Here is a 22,307-nt window from a genome sequence, read left to right on the forward strand (position 1 = left end):
ATCTGCAGAGCATTCATAGCATTACTACCCTTTTGAGTAACTTGGCGACACATTTCTGAAACTCAATTTGAATATTACTTCTTGCAATTCAGGAATTTCTCAACACCTAATTTCCAACAAGTGAACAGAGACAGTAGACACAAAGACCTGAAACCTTCTTTAATCTAAACTTGCTTGGTCGCAGGTTGGATAAAGCATTATTTGGTTAAAAAGTATGATAAAAAGCTAATGGGAGAGGCTGGCCCCATGGCCTAGTGGTTAAGTTCGGTGCGCTCTGCTTTGACAGCCCGGGTTGAGCTCTCAGGCACAGACCTATTCCACTTGGCAGCAGCCTTGCTGTGATGGTGTCCCACACACAAAATAGAGGCAGACTGGTACAGATGTTAGCTCAGGGCGAATCTTCCTCAGCAAAAAAAAAAAAAAAAAAAAATCTAATGGAAGAGGGATGACAAAATGAACAACAGGATCTGAAGGGAAAGCAACATGCAGACTGAAGATGATAAAACAGGAAATGTTCTCACAATAAATACATTGTGTACGCTAAGAATATTTGGAACCGCATCACAGCATGAGGAGTTATTGCACTGTTGAAGCAGAAAGTTGATAGCGTAGGGAGACTTTAGATTTTTGTTTATAGATTTCTGCAAGATTTATATATACTTTTTGCAAAGACTATGTATTATCCTAGTGATGAGAATCTAACTTTAAAAACGCTTCTATTGCTAACAATATTGGTGGTTATGGGATTGCTCTTCCTAGGATCTTTCCGTGTTAAATATCTGTTCCCAGAAGTTAGTGGCAAATGGAATCAGTGGGTTGTGTGCAAGGACCACTAGGACGAAAAGGCTCTTAAACTAGATTTAAAAGACCAGCACATTGTTTTTCAATTTGGAAATCAGTCGAAGATGGATAACTTTTAATTTTGCCAAATAAGAATATCATCATTTCATACAATGAAGAAAACTTTATACCAAAATAATATGCAATTTCCAAATAAGTTGCTTAAAAAAAATTTTTTAAACTACAAAATATATCTTTATTTTTAAAATACCCTACACCACATTACCATTATTATTTTTCTTTGCCTGGTGATCCTTGAACAGTCTCACTAAATAGCATCTCTATAGACCAGATGGTCTCTGGGCAACCTTCCAATGTTATGATTTCTCAGACAAATTGATAATTATTTTATATTCCAGGTAAGGTATCGCATGTAATTGAGAGTTTTAGCACACTGAAAATTATAAAATTGAATACATCTGCTATGGAAAACGAGACCATCAGATGTCAACTCCAATGGCACCTAAATTCAGAGCAACGAACCAGAAGTCAGCCTGACTAACTGGACCACTCCCACAGCATGCTCTCTCCGGGAAGCTCTCCACAACCGTCTCTCAGGTCAGCTGTGAAGGTTTCCGATGGTAAATAACAAGCAGACTCCTCTGAGAGCCTACCTTAAATTTCACTCCAATTCTTTCCTTCTCTCCCTGGTTGCTTACCGAATTTTTCAGATAAACTAGCATATCCACTGAAGACAGAAAAATAAAGTTTTTATTGTATTCTTTCTGACTAGATGAACAATTTTCATCTTTCAAGTGATGCCCAACCAGATTTCAATCACATACGGACATGTTTCTAAATTTGTTGTAGGAATAAAAAAAATACTATGGATCATCCAGGCTTTTCCTCCTTCTCATTTGGCCTTCTATTGCCTAAGCCTAGGTCATCAATTCAGGCACTGATGCAAAAGGTGAAATTTGGTTAATGTAGTGATCAAACAATAACTCAGTAAAAACTCAAGAACCAAGTAGAAGTGGGACCACTTTTATGACTCCCGTCTCAGCAAAAAGGCTATCCTCTCACCAATGGGCTGACCTTATCCTTAGATCTGCTGTTACTCACCCTTTCCTATCTTTTCCTCACCATCCCTTTCTACCACAACATCGCCCTTTGTTTCCTCTTCTCTTTCAGAGCGCGTGGCATTGGGTGTAACGAGCTCTAGTCCATGTGCCCCCTCACTGGCATGTGTGCTCCGCTGGACCCAGGTTCAGAGCATCGCACGCAGTTGTGCTCAACCTGCTCTACCAGGCCTGGCAGCTCTGGCACGGAACATGCATTCAGGATGTTTGGAAACAATTTGAATTACATCAAAACTATGATGAATTACATCAAAACTATGCTAAGGATTGCAACTGCGACTGTCAGATGCATTACAATTTCAGAGATGTGAAAAAAGTCTATTTAAAATAAAGAAATGATGGTAACAAGCATGACTCAATAATTATTTCTTCAATGAATCAATCAACATTTAGAGTTAAGACCGAACTTGTTGGCACTACGCCCCACTAACCACAGATACCTGAACAGATGCCTCTCCATACTTTTGCATAACCAAAGGAAGCATTCATTCATTATACAAATATCTGATTGCCTACTATGTGCCAAACGCTGTTCCTGGTGCTGGTTCTACTGGTGCACAGCCACTTTCAAGACAGCTTACAATCTACGCATTTTTTTAATTGAGATCTATGGGCCACTTGCAGTTGAATCACCCAGATTCTTTTGAGGGCTTCGAAATCTGCATTTTTAATAAAGATTCTCTATGACTCCTATGTGCACTAAAGCTGAAAAAAAATCTTCAAAGGATAGCTAAACTCCTTCTTCTCTGTCAAGTCTTCCTGAGTCAGCCTGTTCAGTCTTCTCGCCTTCTTCATACTCATGGCCCTTACACTTCGTAGCAGCCATTTGTAGTTAACCACGTCTTGTTGTAGCTCTGAAAACAGAAAGACGAGGCAGAGTGATGGTGGGCTCCCACGTTACATGGCCTTGAGATCAACTTCAGATCTGTCACTCACTCCCTGTGCACGTTTCTCAGCCTCACCTTCCGCACCTGAAACACGGTGATGGTGCCCGCCTCACAGTGCTGCTTTGAGGAGAAAATGAGATCACCGAGGAAAGCACTCACCTCGGTTCTGGCACAGAGCAAGCATTCAATGAATGCTGACTGCTGCTTCTACTTTTCATCATTTTGTTTTTTATTTTACCTTTTTGCCCTCTTATGCACTATGTCCGCCCTCAACTGGGGCCAATGGCAAGAAGACTCTTTTGTCTCATACACAGTATGTCGCGGTCAGATGTGCTATGATCCTTACTGGGGAAAATGACACTAGCAGGCCTTGCAGGCGCATTGTTTTTCTGGATATGCAAAGAACATAAACCTTTACTCATCTGAGTTACACATATGGTTGCTCAATAAGACTCAGAATCATCACAAATAGAGAAATAAAAACTTAATCCAAGATGGTGAGACATAAGCCAATCTTCTAAACACAAAATATCTTTCCTTTTGGGCTGCATGTTCTCTTCCATGTGTCACAGTTTATTTCACTATGAATTTGTTGCTTTGAGTTTTTGACACATCAAATGCCATAATCGACTTGTTGATGTCAGGATGAAGAAATCTTACCTGCTAGTGAAAGGACATGCTTTTCAATCTGTCATTTTTATTTCTCTTATTTACTTTTCATGCAGACTGATGGCCAAATGTATTACAATCAAAATTACTTAAAAAAGAGAGAGAAAAAGAATGCTGGAATCAACTAAGTACAAATACTAGATTCTAGTGTTACTAGGAACAATTATGCTCTTCTGAGCAAATGACACAAGAATGTCCTAGAAGTAAAAGATTATAGATCAAGACAATGTGGACACAGGCAGGACTGTTTCAAAACAGCCCCAGAGGCTGACCTGGCAGTATAGTGGTTAAGTTTGCATGCTCAGCTTTGGTGGCTTGGGGTTCGTGGGTTTGGATCCCGGGCACAGACCTAGCACCGCTCATCAAGCCACATTGTGGAGGCATCCCATATAAAATAGAGCAGGAGTGGCACAGATTTTAGTTCAGTGACAATCATCCTCAAGCAAAAGGAGGAAGATTGGTACCAGATGTTAGCTCAGAGCCTATCTTCCACACAAAGAAAACAAAAACAACTCAGCCCAAGAACACTTGGTATAAAAATAGGTTTGAATTTTAACTGGGTTTCAACAGAGAGTTTAGGAATATATCTGAGAATCTTCCAATACAAAGATAGTGATATTGGATGAAGCCATATAATAAGTGATTTTGCATAACAGACTGAAATATGTTTTGATTAAAGTCATTAAGTAGCAGACTATGATGTGAAACTATAAAGGACCCTGAAAAAAAAGTCAGCTTCTTTGATTCCCAGAAGGAAAATCAGATTTGACAGTATTTTGGGTGCTACCATAGATACTATCAAGAACAAAAATTTCCTGGCAATGAATAAAATCCACAAACCCTCAAGAGATTAAATTTAAATACTAAATTTTACCTACTTCTTGTAACCCACTAATACATTAGTAGATTTTCTAAGCAATCTTATGGGGTAACTTCATAAAAGTTAATTTGTTATGAACACCCTATTTAAATTAAAGGACATGGCAGTAGATGAGCAATTTATAACATAAATAATTCCATATTCTTTATTCTCTCTAAAAATGTAAATGTCTCAGTCATTTACAGCAGTCCTGATCTCGGTGGAAAGCATTTTCTAAGGATTGATTAATAAGCTGCTAGGTGAGCAGATACACTAAAGCACAGCCAGTCACTGCAGGAGAAATTCGCTACAGGTCTTATTGCAAGGCCTGCAGGCCCAGGAATCTTGCTCCACTGGGTATTTGAGCTCCTTCTAATTCTCAGGATCCCATGGGAAGAAGAGAGGGTGTCCATTTCAATAATGGTATGCAATCCACCTAAGAGCTCAGCCAAGAAACCAGAACTCAGCCTTGAGTTTCTCCTTTCTCCCAAAGCACATTCTCTAGTTCATTCCCTGTTTGCTGTACCTGCAAAAAGCACAGCAGAGCTAACCCCCTCTCTCTATCCCCAACACCATCACCTTGAGCAGGCTCCCCTCATCTCTCCTGAACCACGGCAACAGCTTCCAAACGGTTCACCTGCCTGGCTCCCACACCACCCTTTCTCCAGGGAGATGCTGAAATGGTCTTTAAAAGATTAATCAAATCATGCCTCCTCCTTAAAAGACGCCACAGATCTCTATCACGCTTGCTTACTATGATGCCTTCTGTGATCTGGACTTTTCCAACTCCTCAACTCACATTAGCCACACATACCTTATTTCACAAACCCAGTAACCTGGTTCCAACTCCATGGTCTTCCCAATTTGCTCCTCCCTCTCCCTGGGACGCTCAGTCCAGCTCTCTACAAGGCAGGCTCCTTCTCATATTTCAGGCCTCAGCTAAAACGTCACCTCATCTAAGATGTATTTTCTTTACTGTTCTATATAAAATACTTCCTTCATGAAATTATTCTCCATTATTCTATTCTGTTTATATGGTTCTTAGTACTCACCATTTGTTTTTCTATAGCTTGCCTTGCCAAATAGGATGGAAGTTCCATGTCTGTCACAGCATAGGGACCCTCACCTCATAGACCATTAATACATGTCTGTTGGATGAACAAATGATTCCATCTAAGGTCTATTTTAGCAACACCCATATTCTCTTTATATGCCTTTCAGAGGTGAGAAAAATGAGTTGAGATTCCAAGGTTCCTTTCAAAATCCCTTGAGAAGAACATCTATCTTTTTCTTTTTGCTGGGCTTAAACTAGGAGAAGCTTCCTACCTTGTATTTTCTGAGTGGTATCACTGTTTATAGAATTTTCAGGCAGTGTCCTTTGAGATGGGATTCTTGTCAAGGTGACAGAGGATGACATATCACAGATGATATAATTGCTATGAAATTAGTCAAATACCAGAGAACACTGTAAAGGGGTTCCCCACCCCCAATCTTTAAGAGTTACTACTTAGGTTAGATCAGAAATTGGATATTTATAACATGAGACATTTCTAGCATATAACATATGACACTTGAAAATGATACTTGACCAGCTAAACAAGGAAAAACTCGGGATTGCAATAGGACTGAGAACTATTCTTCTTACGAAACAATCTATTATTACAGTAATAAGAGCAAAATATGCTCAGTGAATAATCTATTTTTAAAAACACAGCTAAGCAAAAGAGGAGGGTTAACAATCACCTAATAACTTCTCTGTCCTCAGTTCAGTCTCTGGGCGACTCAACCATCTACCAAGCTTCTCAGTTTCCTCATCTCAGAAAAGGGATGGAAAACACTGGTGAAACCTCACGACAATCCAAGGTGAGTGAAGCTGTTGACAGGGGCTTTTCCAGGAAGAAAGGACACCTTTGGAAGCTGCACGGTTTTAAACCATTAACCATTAGTTAAGGCACAAAACTGAGTCCAGTGAAAATTGGCTTCTACATAATTTGAACTTGAAAAGTGCTAGAGGACACAGTGTATTGTCTGTGTGTATGCAGACATAACAAAGCTATTTCCATGCGCAGTCCTGGCAGAAGGCCCGTAGTAACTGCTTCGTGGGTCTGGTTACAATTATTTCACGATAGGGAATAATCCAGGACAGTACATCCCTTCTCAGTCCACTCGGCCTCCAGTGGAAATGTGTGCTGTTTTACCCCACAAACCTCCTTTCGGCTCTCCTCCCTGCTCACGTTTTCATTCTCCTCACCCTAAGCATTCCAACCATTCACCCCAGGAAGCTCAGCTACATTCTAAGCCCAAACTACACCACAATACACAAGAAACTCAATGAGTGTGTGGAGGGCAGGGTGTGTGATAGCTCCTTCTTTCCCTTGTAATTATACACAACCTGGGCAGATATGCCTGTATTCTCACTATTTGTTCACGTGCTTTCCAGGTTCAAACCGAAATAAACAAAACTCTCCTAAAAGGAAAGAGCTGGGACGTCCTCTGCCATTTTACCTCCATAACCAGACGCATTTGTGCTCCCCGCCCACTGCAACATTTCCTACAGCTGAACGTGGCCCTTGGGAGAAGTTATAATGGAACATTTTATAATGAAATGTGTTCTTAATTAAAACAAAGAAGATAAGAATAGTTTACAGGATATCAGGACTAAGATGCTAACCCCAATATTTAGAATTATTTATGTCTATCAAATCCTTCTTATGTGGCCCTCCCTTCAAGATGGTCAGTTCTAGAACTCTGAAGCCCCTCAGTTAGTTACTTTATCTCAGCTTGCAGAAAACTCAAGACTCCCCCTCAACTGTGCCTCTGCATGGTATTCACTTCCCACAATAATCGTATCCTAAATATTCTGGCTGTTTTCCCTGCATTGGAAATATAGAAAGGTAAAACAGAGATCATAACAAAAGGTGAAGCAAAGACATCAAGTGGTTGATCAATGAGAAATGCATAAAATTCCTATAGAAGGACTTTTTAGATTTATAAGAATTTCCTGAATAAAGAACTTTCAGGACGGTTTTTTGAAATCAACAGCACATGGTGTGAGTCATCCTGCGGCTCAACACATCTTTAATTCTGCACACACTGAACTTCCCGGGTCTCACGTGATCCCTTCCACCAAAGACCAAAGGTAGAGGGACTTCTCTCGGAAGCTAAGGGAGGGAATAACACCATGTCCTTATTTTACCCAGGTTAGCCCAGTCCTGAGGAATGAGAAGGAAACTAGGTAAGAGATGAGTTGAGGCGGCGTGGGGGAGAAGTCACTAATCAATATCAACTGGAGGAACTGAAAGATACAAATAATTAATATAGAAAATTGAGCAATTCTATTAACCTCATTTCCCTTGTACAAAAAATAAGAAGGTGGGACTAGATGGATTGATTTAATGTTTGGGTAGAATTGACCTTGTTCAAAACATTGTGCTTAGGTGTCATGGAAGATATAAAAGCGCCATGGCACCAACGTTCCAATTTGGATTATCGAGGCTGAGCATTTCTATTGTCGCCCAAGTCCTGCACCCAACACAACATTTCCCCCAAAACTATTTCACTGACTTTCTTAAATAATCTGTGTGGATAGTTAGTGCACATCTGGCTCCTTAAGGAGAGCATAAGATCCTTTGAAGACAAGTGACATCATTTACAAATACTTGAATTATGCCCTGCCTTATTCACCGAGCTCCTAGCATAATGTGTTAGAAACTTTTTTTTAGTGTGTAATAGATATTTGTTATATCCACATAAACAAAGACTGCAAGGTATAGTCCTTAGTCTCAAGAAGTTTAAGACTTGTTTGGAAGATAATACATAAAAAAAATCTGTAGTATAATAATAAATTGTCTAAGAAATCTAGAACTATATTTTCTCATATATATTCTATAATCTATGTTCTACACATGCCTGTACGGTATATTCTAGAAACCAGTGGTAACAGGACAACTGAAACAGGAGAGAACAGAGAGGTTATAGGAAGAAAGCGGAGGATCCCACCTAGAAGCACGTGTGCACGTTTGCCTATACACAGCACAGCAGAGGCGGCCAGGGGTCCCGTGCACCAGGTGTACTTCTAGTACAGAGGAACAGCTGCCACCCCACTTGGCTTATTTCCTAAACTCAGATCTAGATGTATTAGGTGTTCTCAAAGGAAGGCGTCCCTGTGGCCCCTGAGATACGAAATTTAGGGAAAAGGCCTTCAGGCCACTTAAAACAGGACTTGTGGAAGATTCTTCATGTCAATATCCTCCTTCTAACTCCTAAATAATTCCAGAGTTTCGACCCAACTCCGTCCCTTTTATTTACCATTCACTGTGCAACATTTCTTGATTGTTGAACGTAGATTGTTCAATTTTCCAATGAGAGACCATTTGAAATTCAAGGCAAAAAGGTTTCTTTGATGAACTTTTGAATTCCCTGAGCTAATGGTGATAATTTAACATATAAAATACTCTACTAAAATAGCTTCTCTTGGCTGATAGTGACAAACTCAGGTCAGGAAAACTTTCAGTACCACAGTTTATGATTCTGAACACTGTATTTTTATGAATGTCAGTCATTTCAATTTTATCTTATAAACCATTCTATATGAAACATTTTTTTCTGTCCACAGGTCTAGATTGCTGGTAACACACACGAGCATGAGACGCAAAGCTCCTCACAAAAAGTGCCCTGGCGTCTCCTGGGCTCCCCTCAGACAGTTAGCGGTCACATTTCACTGCTCTCTTCATCTAAGAAACCTGCCCCCACTCATTTTATTTGAACTTTTTGAGTTATCTAGATATCTAACAATATAAAAGGACATCATTTTAAGTAGCAATGGCCCAAACGGTAGTTAGTCCACTTGTAATCACTGATTACATATTCCCTATTCACTCAGCTGGAAAACCAGAAAATTACCCACAAATCCACAAAATCCAAACAAGTGAAACATTATAAACCTCTGAACCAATACGTACGTGATGAGGTCACCCCGACACAGAACAGTTTTCTCCCCTCTTTGAGGATGACAGCATTTTCTCCTATTCTGAACCTGCTCCTGATGTCAACAAGGTCAAGGACCGAGAGCTTTCTGCGCCCAGAACGACTGTGGGAGCAGGAGGAACTCGCCTCCTTGACTAGAGGTAAAGTTCGTGACTAGACTGTCAGAGGCGGCCGCAGAGATTCGAGAGGCTCAGCCCCAGGAGAAAAAGGAGAGGGGGCAGGTTCCTAGAGCAGCGGAGACTCCTTCTGGTCTCAGGAGCGGACACCTTCCCCCAGGATGTGGGGTTAGAGGGGAATCGGCGGCAACACGTGTTCCCACGCGCCCGGCAGGCAAAGGACGCCCGGGAGTCCTCTGGCTGTCACAGCAGAGCTCACTCACGCCCGGACTTGTTGAGCTCGGATGAGAGATCTGGACACTTGAAGCTTATCCGTTTCCATGTTTTGTATTTGTCTTCTTGTCTCTCAGTTTCCTAAGAAGGGTGTTGGGAAAAGCTCTGAGCTTAGGGGAGCAACCAGAATCAGAGCGGCAGAGGCCCAGGCCTGAAGTAGCTCCAGGGTAGGACCCGCAGGCCCACTGATCCAGAAAATCTGTGGACGTAGGGACGGCAGCAGGCTGCGGGGAGCCTGGCCTGGGGGGTTTCCCTGAGTAAATACCGTGATCCAGTGACATCAGGAGGAATGCTGCATTTCCTCCTAAGGACAGGGATAGCCGGGACATGCAGTTAAACAGGGACACGCAGCCCCTGCTTGCAGCCTCAATCAGCTCCTCGTCTGACTGAGCAGGGGGCGCACATCGGAAGTGCCCGCAGTGTCCTGGGCCATAATTCTCCTGAGCTGTGGCTTCCTGTCCTCTCCTTACAAGGGAGCACCTTGTAGATCAGGCTCTTAGCTTTGTGAGAGCAAAGGCTGAATCTCGCAGTACCAGGGTTCAAGTGCTGCTGAGAAGTTGTGTGTGAGAGGAGATGCCTGGGGCTGGGGGCACAGGTGAGGAACGTGTGCAAGGGTCAGGCTTAGCTTGTGAACAACTGCATCCTTGGGGCACTGTTATCTGAGCTCCTTGCCACAATTTCTTAGTTCTAGATGCCTTTTACTCGTGCAGGAGGCCCACTGCTTATGGATCCTACTCTGATCCACTCTTACACTCAGACCTCTTTCCCCTAACTTCCAGCTTCACCTCCAGGCAAAGAGTGGCCTGTGGGACAAACCAATGGAGTTATGAGGAAAGGTTTCCTCTTTCTCATTTTATCACGTTGTTCACCATCCACTTTGGCCTCATGATCAAACTCTACCGCTTAACATCTTAACATACAGTGGATTTTCCAAGTAAGGTGTTTCTTGTGACCTTCCTTCCACCCATCACAGTTTTGGCAAAAATTAATCTTAAAAAATGCTCAAAATGCAAAGAAAACAGAAGCAGCCTTTCAATGTGTTCCCCAGCCCCAAAGCAACCTCATCCAACTGAGTGGGTTGTTTGAGGCATAAAGGTAAGGATTTTTCACTTGAGCTTAAATAGTGGTTAAAAGAATTGTTGAAAATATTAGTATTCTAGTAATACCTCAAGGACCCGAGCATCACGTGGGTCTATAGCCCCAGCTGTGGTACTCTGTTGCCAGGTTTGAGACTCCATCATTTTTGGGGGGAATGTGGAGGTGCAGGAAGAATTCCTGGTTTTTTTTTTCCTTCAGTATTTTGTGGATGAGAAAATATTCCAGAGAAACAACCCAGAGTCTCAGAATGAAGACAACATATTTTTCAAACAACCAATTTACAGTCACCAAATTAAAAACACAGACACTTAAGATTTCTGCTGTCAGAACTGTCCAGTAAAGTGAGAATTTAACAGGATAAGTGCCAGTTCCTTGCTAAAGCCAAACTTTTAACACCTTAAAAGACAGAATATTTTGACATGATTTAATAGTTAACCTCGTCAAAAAGAAAGGAACACAAACATTCATGGGAACTTGGATATCGCTCAACGTCCACGCTTAGGCAGGAGGCCACAAAAGATATGGCACCTGCTACGGTCTGATCGTTTCCGTCCCCACAAAACTCCTATGTTGAAACCAAATGCCCGATGTGATGGTATTAGGAGGTGGGGCCTGTGGGAGGTGCTTAGGTCACGAGGGTGGAGCCCCATCAATGGGATCAGTGCCCTTATAAGAGACCCCAGAGAGCTGCCTTGCTTTGTCTACTGTGTGCGCCCTCTAGGAAATGGGCCTTCACCAGACCCCAAATCTGCCAGCACCTTGACCTTGGACTTCCCATTTTCCAGAACAGTGAGAAATAGACGTTTGTTGTTTATCAGCTACTCAGTTTATGGTATTTTGTTATAGTGGCCCGAACACACAGAGAGAGCCCATATCCAGAGCCTGTGTCCTGCCTGCCTCAGTCCAGGGCTTTATGTGGCTGACCAGTTGACTGGATCCACGTTACATTAAGGCCCACCTGACTTATCAGACTCTCTGCCTTAAAGAGGGGCAGCTGTAGACGGTGGGACACACTTGTGTCCTGAGGATGAGGCGCTATCGTCCTACAGAGATACCTGGGTCTCAATATGATGCTTGCATTCTTCTCCTGTCACCTGCTATCGCTCTACATCAGGGCACAACTAGATGAAAGACTCCTTCCGCTCCTCCCCAGGGCAGGGCAGCAAGGCTATTTTTGGAAAGACACTTACATCACCACTCCAGTTCCTTTCTGTTACAATCCTCTTGTAGGAGGGCCTCAGAGCACAGGACTGCAGGCCCTTTTCTAGAACCTTGGACCAGATGTGTTTGGAATTCAAAATTGTTTCAGATATGGTGTCCAGAGCATATATTACACAAACTTCTAGTGCGATTTGAGCCAGCACCTTATAGTCAGATATATTAATATTTCTGCAGTGAAATGTATGAATTTTCACAATAAAGACAGACTGCAAATAGCCTCAAATCAGTTCAGGGTAAGCTTTGCCATCAAATGAGTTTTGGGGTCAAATTTGCAAAAGAACTTTCAGTTTTCTGGGCATTTGGGATTTTGAAATTCAGGGTAAGAGAGTATAGACCTGTATTTAGGGCAAATTTATGCTTGTTAAGAAAACAAAGTCTATTGGTGCTGAGAGAAAGAAGAGACAGGATCTATTACAAATAACCTAAGGGGGATTTCAAAGGGATCTTTCAGACACAGAATTTACTATGTTAAATAGGATTTAAGGTAAGTGGGTTGTCCTTGTTCCTGGGCTTCTGTCATATGATCTTGCCACATTCTGTCCCCCAGGGCGAGTCTGTGACGGGTGCTGTTGTCATGGAATCTGAGTTGCCTCGCTGTTCTGCAGGGAAAGGGCCCTGAAATGGGCAGACCTAACCGCTCTGAGACTCACAGGAACATTCCTAGACTAGAATAAAACCTCAACAAGGCAAGAGTGTTGGAGCCAATTGGCAGGCATGCACTATGACTCCATAATAAAGTAATTACACAGTTGGGTTTTTTTAAGGATATAAAAACCAAAAAAATTGCTTTTCTCCTTAACATAAGGAAAAATTCTCTTTAAAGCCCTAATCTTTGAAGTTTTAAAGGTGGGACTGGGAAGATTATCATCTGGGTTGTTGTGCTAGGGGTTATATACCAGGGAGAGGGTACACTGTCCTCGGCATGAGGGGTGGTCGCCAGTGGAGAGACATACGGAGAGAGAGGCTTACTTGGCTTCCAGGGCCAGTGCAATGATGCCCGCAGCCATGGGGGCTGAGGCCGATGTCCCAGTGTGGTTGTCCGTGCAGCGCTGCCTCAGGTCCGTAGTGATCTAGAAGACAGAAGGGAAAAATTTAGGGCTCTGGGGCCAATGTGGGTCCCATGCAAGTAGAAAGAAATTTACTCATATAAGTGGAATGGAGGGGTGTTGAAATAGTTGTTTTAAATTCCTTGTTCCTGCCCTCCTGTGACCATATCATTTCCAGTGAATCGCCTGTGTAAACCAACTGTGAAAAGGGAAGGGTTTGGAAACGGGTCTCCACTTCTGTTAAACCAGGGTCAGGACTAGGGGGAGTCTTTGGCTCAAAACATAAGGGTCGTGGACGTGCCTGCTCAGATTTTACACCCGAGGCACTTCACTTGCCTCCCCAGTCCCAGCTCTAGTGAAAACTAAAGTTCTTTCATCAGCCGCCCATTGTTAATAATCAGACACGGAGCCCGGCGTCGGAAGCGTGAGGAATAAAAGCACACGGTCCGGCCCCCGCCCTCCCACAACTGTCACCTTGGGGGAGCTGCAAGTTTTAAGCAAAAGGGATGACCTGCCGTGGAAGGGACATTTGCTTACAGACTTGTTTTTAGAACTCACAGGAACGCTGCATGGACGAACGGAGACCTCCTCAAAGATCTAAAACTGATACGAAAAACGAGTGGAACCCGCGCGCTTGAAAGGAGATTTCAGCTCCAAGTGCGCGCCTGTACGTTATCGGCGGAGATTAGCCACGTCTCCTTTTTTAAATCAAAAGGTGAGAACTAGATCACTTTTCCTCTGGGTCTGAATCCAGTTCCCGTCAGCGAGGGCAGCGGTTCTCAGCCCCTGTTTCATGATCGTTTCACTAAGGAAAAACAAGTAAATTCCGATTCTCCTTAACAAGAGGAATCAAACACTATGGGGTAAGATTTTGCAAACCTCGTAAAACCTAAGATTTTTTCAATCCTCTCTCCCCGACAAGCGTCCACTTTTGCCTCCTTGGGCTCATCACCCCGTTGGGAATGCACAGGGCTCGTAAGATGAGCTGCTGCTCTCGCTGCAGTTACTGGAAGACGCTGGAAAGCTGTCTTTGTCACCAAGACAAATGCATTACCCACATTCACAGATAAGAAAACTGAGGCGAAAGGTCATTAGAAAGGTGTGGAGGGATAACGGCGGCGGCTGAAAAGAAAGGCCCCTTGTTCTAAGACGCAGCCTTCAAGGGGAGCTTGAAGATTAGTGGATTTGGAAAGAAACGTGCTCTTCCCAGGAGAAAGTGCTGCCCAGCTCCTCAGAAAGCATCCCCCCGTCAGGTCTCCCCAGCGTCTCAGGAGGTTGGCTGAGGGGCTCTTAATCTGGTCGGGATCTAGACTGACGTCCTGCTGAGTCGGTTCCACACAAGCCCAACAGGTCTCATCGTCTTTTCTTTGTTCTTTTTGACACCTCTAATGTGACCAGATTATCCACACTGGAGAGGTACTGATACGCCAGTGGGAGAAGGAACAAAAATATACAGAACCACACAGATCCGGTGGTGGCAGAGAGGAGACAAGTCTCACACTCCTTTCCTGAATATGAACGGTGTGCAGGAGCCCTGAGAGCGCGTTTGGCAAGCAGGGGCGGTTATGTCTCGATTCACAGACTTGATGCCCTAGCCATCTTCCGCACCTCCACACTGGGTGCTCGCAAGGTGTCTGCGTAAACACAGCCTGAACCACTTCTACGTTAGGAAACTTTCTGGATTGTCAACTGTCTACTTTAAAAGGTACTTCTTTTTTTTATTGTGGTAAAAAAACACGTAACACAAATTTACTCTTTTAACAACTTTTAAGTGTACAGTATTGTTAACTGTATGCACATTGCTGTACAATAAATCTCTAGAACGTTTTTATCTTTCATGACTGAAACTCTACCCATCAAACAACTCCTCACCCCCGCCCGCAGCCCCTGGTAACCACTATTCTACTTCCTGCCTCTATGAGCCTGACTACTCTACGTACCTCATGTAAATGGAAATATATGGTACCTGTCTTTTTTTTGTGACTGGCTTATTTCACTTAGAATAACATCCTCAAGGCTCATTTATGTTCTGGCATAGGGCAGGATTTCCTTCTTTTTAGGCTGCATAATATTCCATTGTGTCTATCTACCACATTTTCTTTATTCATCCACCCATCAGTGGATATTTGGGTTGCTTCCACCTCTTGGCTATAGTGAATAATACTGTAATGAGCATGGATGTGCAAATAGCTTTTCCAAATCCTGTTCTCAATTCCTTTGGATACACACCCAGAAGTGAGACTGCTGCGTCATTAAAAAGGTGTTTCTACCTCATTTGAAATTACGAGTGAATCTGCAGCCTTATTTTCCAAAGGCCTGATCCCTAAGTCAATGCAGAAACACCCCAGAAGCGGCCTGTTTCCGGGTCTCCGGATGCGCTGTTGCTGAGCGATGGCCTTGCCTGCATTCTTCTCATTCTACCTCACCCTCATGCTCACGGGCCTTTGCCAAGTTTTACTTTTTTCAATGACTTGTGCCGGATTCAAGATTTTTCATGATGTTTCCCACTTGGCTCACTGTGTTTATTCTTCAGCTGCACCAGACACTTTCAATGCACAGAAACAAATCCAGAATAAACACTCCAAGTGTGGGTAGCATTTTTGAGTCTCATAAACAACCACCTCCGGCCAACCTCAAACATGAACAATAAAAATTTTATGATGTCAGGTTTGTAACAGGAACATGCCCCACCCATACACAGTCCCCAGGTACATACATATATATTATATGCTTAAGTAAGAAGCTACTCAGTACTTTTATATATAAACAACAGTGAAGTGTTACTGCTATGCATATAGGTAAGCTTGTGCAACTTCAAATCAGCATTGTGCCTTTGTTTGTTTTTTCAATCCCTTTAACTAAATGGAACTTGAGTCCTAGTGAGTAGGGGAGGAAAGGGAGTGAGCAGGAAGGTGATGGAGAGAAAGAGGCAAAAACATCCTCACCCCTTCTCATCCTGCTTGAAGTGGAAACTCCAGCTGGGACATTTCAAGGGCAAGTTACTGTAGGTGTGGAAATATTTAGGTGTAAATTACCAGAAAGATCTGAGGTAGGGTTTTCATTATTAAGAGAAGCCACAGTATCACAGAATCTTACGTCTATCTTTAGGAAGAAAAGGCAAAGACCACCAAGGAGCATGCAATCTTGAAGAAAAATGATGTTCCGAAAACTGGAACCACGTGGAGTAACCCCATTAATCACAACACATGCATATGAGATCTGACACTGCAATTTAAAGGAAAAGGTGGATTCAACAATCGGCCCACATTATGGGGCAGGGAGTCCAGAGATTCCAGAATAAAGCACTTTAAGTTTAGAATCTATTTTAAAGAACGTCTCAGAATTTGGTTTCAATCCCGATGGCACATCTTTCATGCTCCAAATCCCCTCAATTCACTACGCAAATCAGAAACAGAGTTTTTCTTCACAGGACTTCTTAGACTGCTCAAAAAAATATCATTTCTATCCATCAGTGAAGAAAACAGGAGATGACACCAGGCCCTGAGCCAGATCAAAGCTGTCCTGATCAGCAAATTAGATTTTCAGCCTGTCTCAGGATGAGGAGCAGATGGGGTTTTTGGACTCCATCAAGTTAGGGATGCCATCTTCCTTTGAGGAGAAGGGGTGGGTACTGTTCAGGTCCAGTCAGGCTTCCCTGGAGAAGACCCATCATTTTTTCCCGTCCTAAGCTCTTATTTCCTCATGTTTCACATTCCATGACTTGAGCGGACTGGATCCTTTATTCTAGCTGTTGATGGAATTCTCCAGGGATCTCGGCTCAGATCGACTTTGGCCATAAGGACAAGGCTTCACAGCAAGCCCACGGTTAAGAGTTTCTGTCTCTCTGGGATCTTGTAAGCTGTTTTATTTTGAAGATGCCATATTCTCTCATATCTGTTAAAAGAGCAACTGAGCAGATATTTTTAAAACATGAAATGATTCCACTGTCTGTTAGATTGAATTTGTTTTTCGTGTTGGTTTTGATTTGAATTAGAAATGTGCCAAAAAAGCTGTTTCAGACACAGCTATGGGGGATAAGGGCAGAAACTACATCTTAACTGTGTCAATGAATAAAACAGAAGAAGTGGATTTATTAAGCATCGCAAAATAAAAAGGAACCGGGGACCAATCAATGTTTTCTGTGTTCAGGAAGTCACAAAGACTGGTGTAAAATCCAATCATGACTGACGAGACCACGCAAAATTCCCCTCCCACGCTGCTCCGAGGATCTGTGAGTGTGGAGAGCAAACGTGAGGTTTTGCTTACAAACGTGAGGCTGCTCTCACCAAAGAAGGGCCCCATCTTCTATCATTTCTGCATCTCCAGAAGTTCAGCTCAGAGCTGGGTACAGAGCAGAGGCACAGTGTTTATTTGCTCAGTTGAACTGCTAACATCAGGTTCCTTCATACTCACTTTGTTCTCTCCTTTAAACTCTCTCACTTATTAGGAAGGACTTCCAGGTCACTTCTTGACTGACTCTCCAAACAAAACTCAAGTAAACTTCTAGGTGACCTACAGAAATTCTGTGTGTACGTGTAGATCTACACTCCAGGGGCTAAAGGACAGCTGCTCCTCTCTCAGCTACTATTGCTGCCACCAGCTGCTCTGCTTCTAGAACCACCACCACGAGCAACTTGCTGCGAGTGAGCAACGTGCAACAGGTGTGTATGTGTGCATGCTCACGTGTGTGTACAAATTACATTTAAATCCGTGTACAAGGAAGATACACTATTTATTAAGGAAATGGAGGCTCAGAGACTAACTTGCCCAAGGACAAGCAGCCACTAAGAGCTGGTAAGTGGTCAAGCATTAAATCCTGAAATGGCAGCAAAAGAAAAAGCTGAGTTACAGCGTGTGGTCACCTGTGAGGACAAACACCACCACCAGCACCGACGGCAGAACTGCCTTGAGATCCAGCCCAAGTCAGCAAGTGGGCATCGGGCTTCTCCTTCAGGCCACATCAACATCAGAACTCTGCAGGAACAAACTTTCCTCCCCTCCTTTTAATATTCTCAAGAGACTATGTGTAAACTTCCAAACAAACTAAACACATCTGGATTTGCTAGTCTTCTACTCATGAAAAATTATGACATTTCCCCAATCCAAAGGAGAAACAGAGATGCTAAGAGAGTCACCTCGGTGCAAATGGCAACTGCATTTGAAGAAGGAACTGGGCAGTGGGGGAGAGCCGGGAGGGAGGAGGATGTTTCTGCAAAAAGGAACAGCCAAAGCACTGCAATAACCGCCCCCCTCCCCCGACGGACTTGGTGGTTCAGGCCAACCCTGAGACACCCCAGGCAGCAGGTCTGTTTTGAACACAAATAAATAAAACGACATCAGGAGAGGGCTGAGCAGGCCGCACATTCTCTAAGCCTTCGGTAACAAAACCCCTCCCAGGGGAACACGATGTCCCCCACATTCCCATCACTAAGACAAATTACTAGAGGAAAAAAGGGCAAAGGCTGAACCAGTCCCAGCAGAGAGAGAGAACTGGACGATGGGAGTGGCTGAGGAGAGAGGGAGCTTTATCTCCACAACAGAACAGGGGAGAAATTTCAGAAGGGAGTCAAGGGTTATAGATGGGCTCTTTAATGCTCCTCGACACTAAGAAAGGTTATATGTACAGCTTTATCAGGCAGCAGGATTCCTGAGGGCAATTTTCTATGCTCATATATTGTCAAATACCCTTTATCTTTCACCGACCTCCCAGCAGAAGGAGGTCCTCTTAACGAAACAGCACCTCCCTGTCTTCCTTGGCCATATAGACAACTCTGAGAAGCTTCCATCCTTCCCAGTGTCTGATAGTCATTTACGCCCAAATGGTTAATAAGCTCAGGCTCTGGGAAGGAACAAAACAGTCTTCAACCTCAAGTAGTTTTCATTCTAGGATGAAAAATGGACAGTCAATGAGAAAATGTATAACACCATGGTAAGTAGCTCTAAGCACGCTAGAAAAATTGATTTTCATTTCACTAATAAGTAGTGGTGTTGAACATCTTTTCATGTGCCTGTTGGCCATCTGTATATCTTCTTTGGGAAAACGTCTGTTCAGATCCTCTGCCCATTTAAAAAAAAAATTTTTTTTTGAGGAAGATTAGCCCTGAGCTAACATATGCAGCCAATCCTCCTCCTTTTGCTGAGGAAGAGTGGCCCTGAGCTAACATCCCTGCCCATCTTCCTCTACTTTATATGTGGGACACCTACCACAGCATGGCTTGCCAAGCGATGCTATGTCTATACCCGGGATCTGAACGCTGGGTCACTGAAGTGGAATGTGCGAACTTAACCACTGCACCACTGGGCTGGCCCCAGATCCTCTGCTCATTTTTTAATTGGGTTGTTTGATTTTTTGTTGCAAGTTGTATGAGTCCTTTATATATTTTGGATATTAAGTCCTTATCAGATATATGATTTGCAAATATCTTCTCCCAATTGGTAGGCTGTCTTTTCATTTTATTGATAGTTTCTTTTGCCATGCAGAAACTTTTTTTTAAAGTGCCTATCGATGAATGAATGGATAAAAAAGATGTGGTATATATATACAATGAAATACTACTGAGCCATAAAAAAAGATGAAATCTTGCCATTTGTGACAACGTGAACAGACCCTGAGGGCATTATGCTAAGCAAAAGAAGTCAGATGGAGAAAGCCAAATACTGTATGATTTCACTAACATGTGGAAGATAAAACAACAACAACAACAAAAACAAACACATAGATACAGAGAATAGATTGGTGTTTACCAGAGGGGAAGGTGGTGGGGGGAGGGTGAAATGGGTAGAGGGGTGCATTTGTGATAGATGGTGACTAGACTTTTGGTGATGAATACGATGTAGTGTATACAGTTGTCAAAATATAATGAGGTACACGTGAAATTTATATACTCTTATAAACCAATGTTAGCTGAGTAAAAAAATAAAATAAAGAGAAAAAACATTGAACAGGATAAAGAGCAGAGCTCGGCGGATGGAATGCTGCTGTTCTAGGGGAGGGGAGGAAGAACACCCTCTCTGAGTTGAAATTTGAGAAGAGACATAAATGAGGTGGTTTCTGGGGGAAGAGTGTTCTAGCAGAGTCCCAGCTCACAGGAGGGAGCCCTGGTCTAAGGTCGCACAAAAGGCACGACCCTGGGAGCTCTGTGCCAATGCTGGGCCGCGGGAACCAGCCACTCACATTGGCAAAGAGCTTTAGATTTCTGCAAGAGGACTGACTGAGAGGGAGTTATGAGAAGGTCCTGTGGCATGAAATTCAAAATAAGTGGGCCGAGTAGTGAAAAACAATGGACAACTACATATTCTAAACACTTTTTTTCTATCACTGTGAAAATAACCCACAACAGGCAAGAGAAGCACCATTCTCCCTGACAGCCCAGTACCAGGTGTGCCTGGACAGTATCCGGCCCGACAGCACACTGGTTACAAGAGGGGCTCAGGGACCAGCCTGACTTGGGTTGGAATCCAGGCTCCACCACCCACTCGCTGTGCTTCTCTTAACCCTCCAAGCTTTTGTTTTCTAATCTGTAAAGTGGGAAGAACACTGATCCCCCTGCACAGCGTTCTGAGGAGACTGCGGGACAACTCATTAGAGGTGCTGAGCACAGTGCTGGGCACTTATTAGCAAGACAGAAAATGCTATATTTATGACATGTTAATGGAACTATAAATGTATTACATATCGGACATGGAATAAGATGTATACTATGGCTTTATAATAACGAGGCATCTCAACTGATTTCTACTTAGCTTACAGAGGAGCCTCTTGTCGTAGTGATCTGATATTGTGGACGCTTCATTTGCTGTAATAAGATGTAAGGCCACCCCCAATCCGAATCTATCAAAGCATGAATGGAATACCAAGGTCCACAACTGTACTCATCGCGGGTGCAGGAAACCAAGAGATGGAGACCTGGCTATGTTTTGAAACCCAGGGCAAGGTTCTCCTGCTTGCATACCATGAAAAGGCATTCTGTGGAGGACAAGTAAGTTTATTTCACAAGAGTGCTTTCCCAGAAGCAGACAGGAGATCTCTCCTCTCTCCTGGAGCCTCAGCATCTGCCTTGGTTCAAATCACAAAGGTGCTCTATGAATGAGGATTAGCAACGGTGCTCTTCTGCAGAAGCTGCAAATGACAAAAGGAAATGAATGGCCTGGGGAAGAGAGCCCCCAGTACAAGGGAGACACTGCCATTCCTATAACACTCAATCACGAATGCCACTAACAGGATGCGGGCATCTCCGGGGGACCACAGGCATCTGGTTCAAAGCCTGGTGAAGTAAAGGTCCCAGGCGCAAGGCAGGATTATTTGTCATTCTGACATCTAGAAGGAAAAGGGGTCAGCTGGACCACAAAAGGCTGATGTTGTTGCCAGCTCCACTCACGTACAAACTGTTAACATGTTCACCATCAAAGCGCCTTTCTTTACAGGGAGGGGTGGAACAGATTGCAGTATTTTATAGACTGGAAAAAATGGAGATGCAGCAACCACCTCTGTTAACAGCTGCTGGAAACACGACCAGCCTAAGCCCCCAGGATGCAGAAGCTACATTGACTTAGGGAGCAATGGTACTGGCCACCTCCTGACCGGCTTGGTGGACCAAGACCCACACTCAGTGTCGTCTTATCTTCAGGAAAACCTGTGAGGTTGGTGTGGTTTTACCTCCATTTTACAGATGAGGAAACCAAGACTCCGTGAGGGTGGCTCAGCCACTGGGCGGGCTGCATGAAGCTAGAGACTATAACTTGAAACAGTTACCGAATTTCCTCTCCAATTGATGATAATCTGGAGATTCTGGGAAAATAAGAGAATCTAAGAACTGGATAGAGAAAAATTATTAATAAATTGCTCCCATGAAAATGAGAGAAAAGATTAAACAAAAGGTAGAAACAAGTAAAAGTTAAATCTGTAAAGTGAGTCAGTAAATATTTTGAAATCAGAAGAGCAACTGGGGCAAAGTAAAATATATGACCTGAATAAAGGGTGTTAATGCGAAGCCATGGGTCCACTTTCCCTCTCAAGCCCTATCTCCGACGACTGGATGGATCAATCCGTCTGTCCCTGGGAGAATCCTCGATGACCACCCTGTCATGGGGGCCAGAGCAGCGACCACACAATTACAGCAAATCATGAAGGGCCCAGGAGGTCACGTCTAGGGAGTAAATCTCACCGTGGCGACTGTGAGGTCCCTCTGTCCACTCTGCTCTCCCATCTGGGATCCAGGCAACAGCTCCTTCTT

General features: G+C 43.3%; 1 protein-coding gene across 5 annotated transcripts in view; it reads right to left on the reverse strand.

The window, feature by feature from the left end:
* Positions 1-22,307, reverse strand: part of PCSK5 (proprotein convertase subtilisin/kexin type 5) — a 436,446-nt gene that overhangs the window by 233,520 nt on the left and 180,619 nt on the right. For all 5 annotated transcript variants that reach the window (XR_011431390.1, XM_005604948.4, XM_014735411.3 and 2 more), the window contains exon 9: positions 12,998-13,098. Coding sequence is in view for 4 of the 5 variants with exons in the window: in XM_005604948.4 (XP_005605005.1) it covers positions 12,998-13,098 (101 nt within the window). In the remaining variant the exon portion in view is untranslated. The remainder of the gene's footprint in view (positions 1-12,997; positions 13,099-22,307) is intronic.

Source organism: Equus caballus, chromosome 23 (genome assembly GCF_041296265.1).
Source record: "Equus caballus isolate H_3958 breed thoroughbred chromosome 23, TB-T2T, whole genome shotgun sequence".
NCBI classification, from domain to species: Eukaryota; Metazoa; Chordata; class Mammalia; order Perissodactyla; family Equidae; genus Equus; species Equus caballus.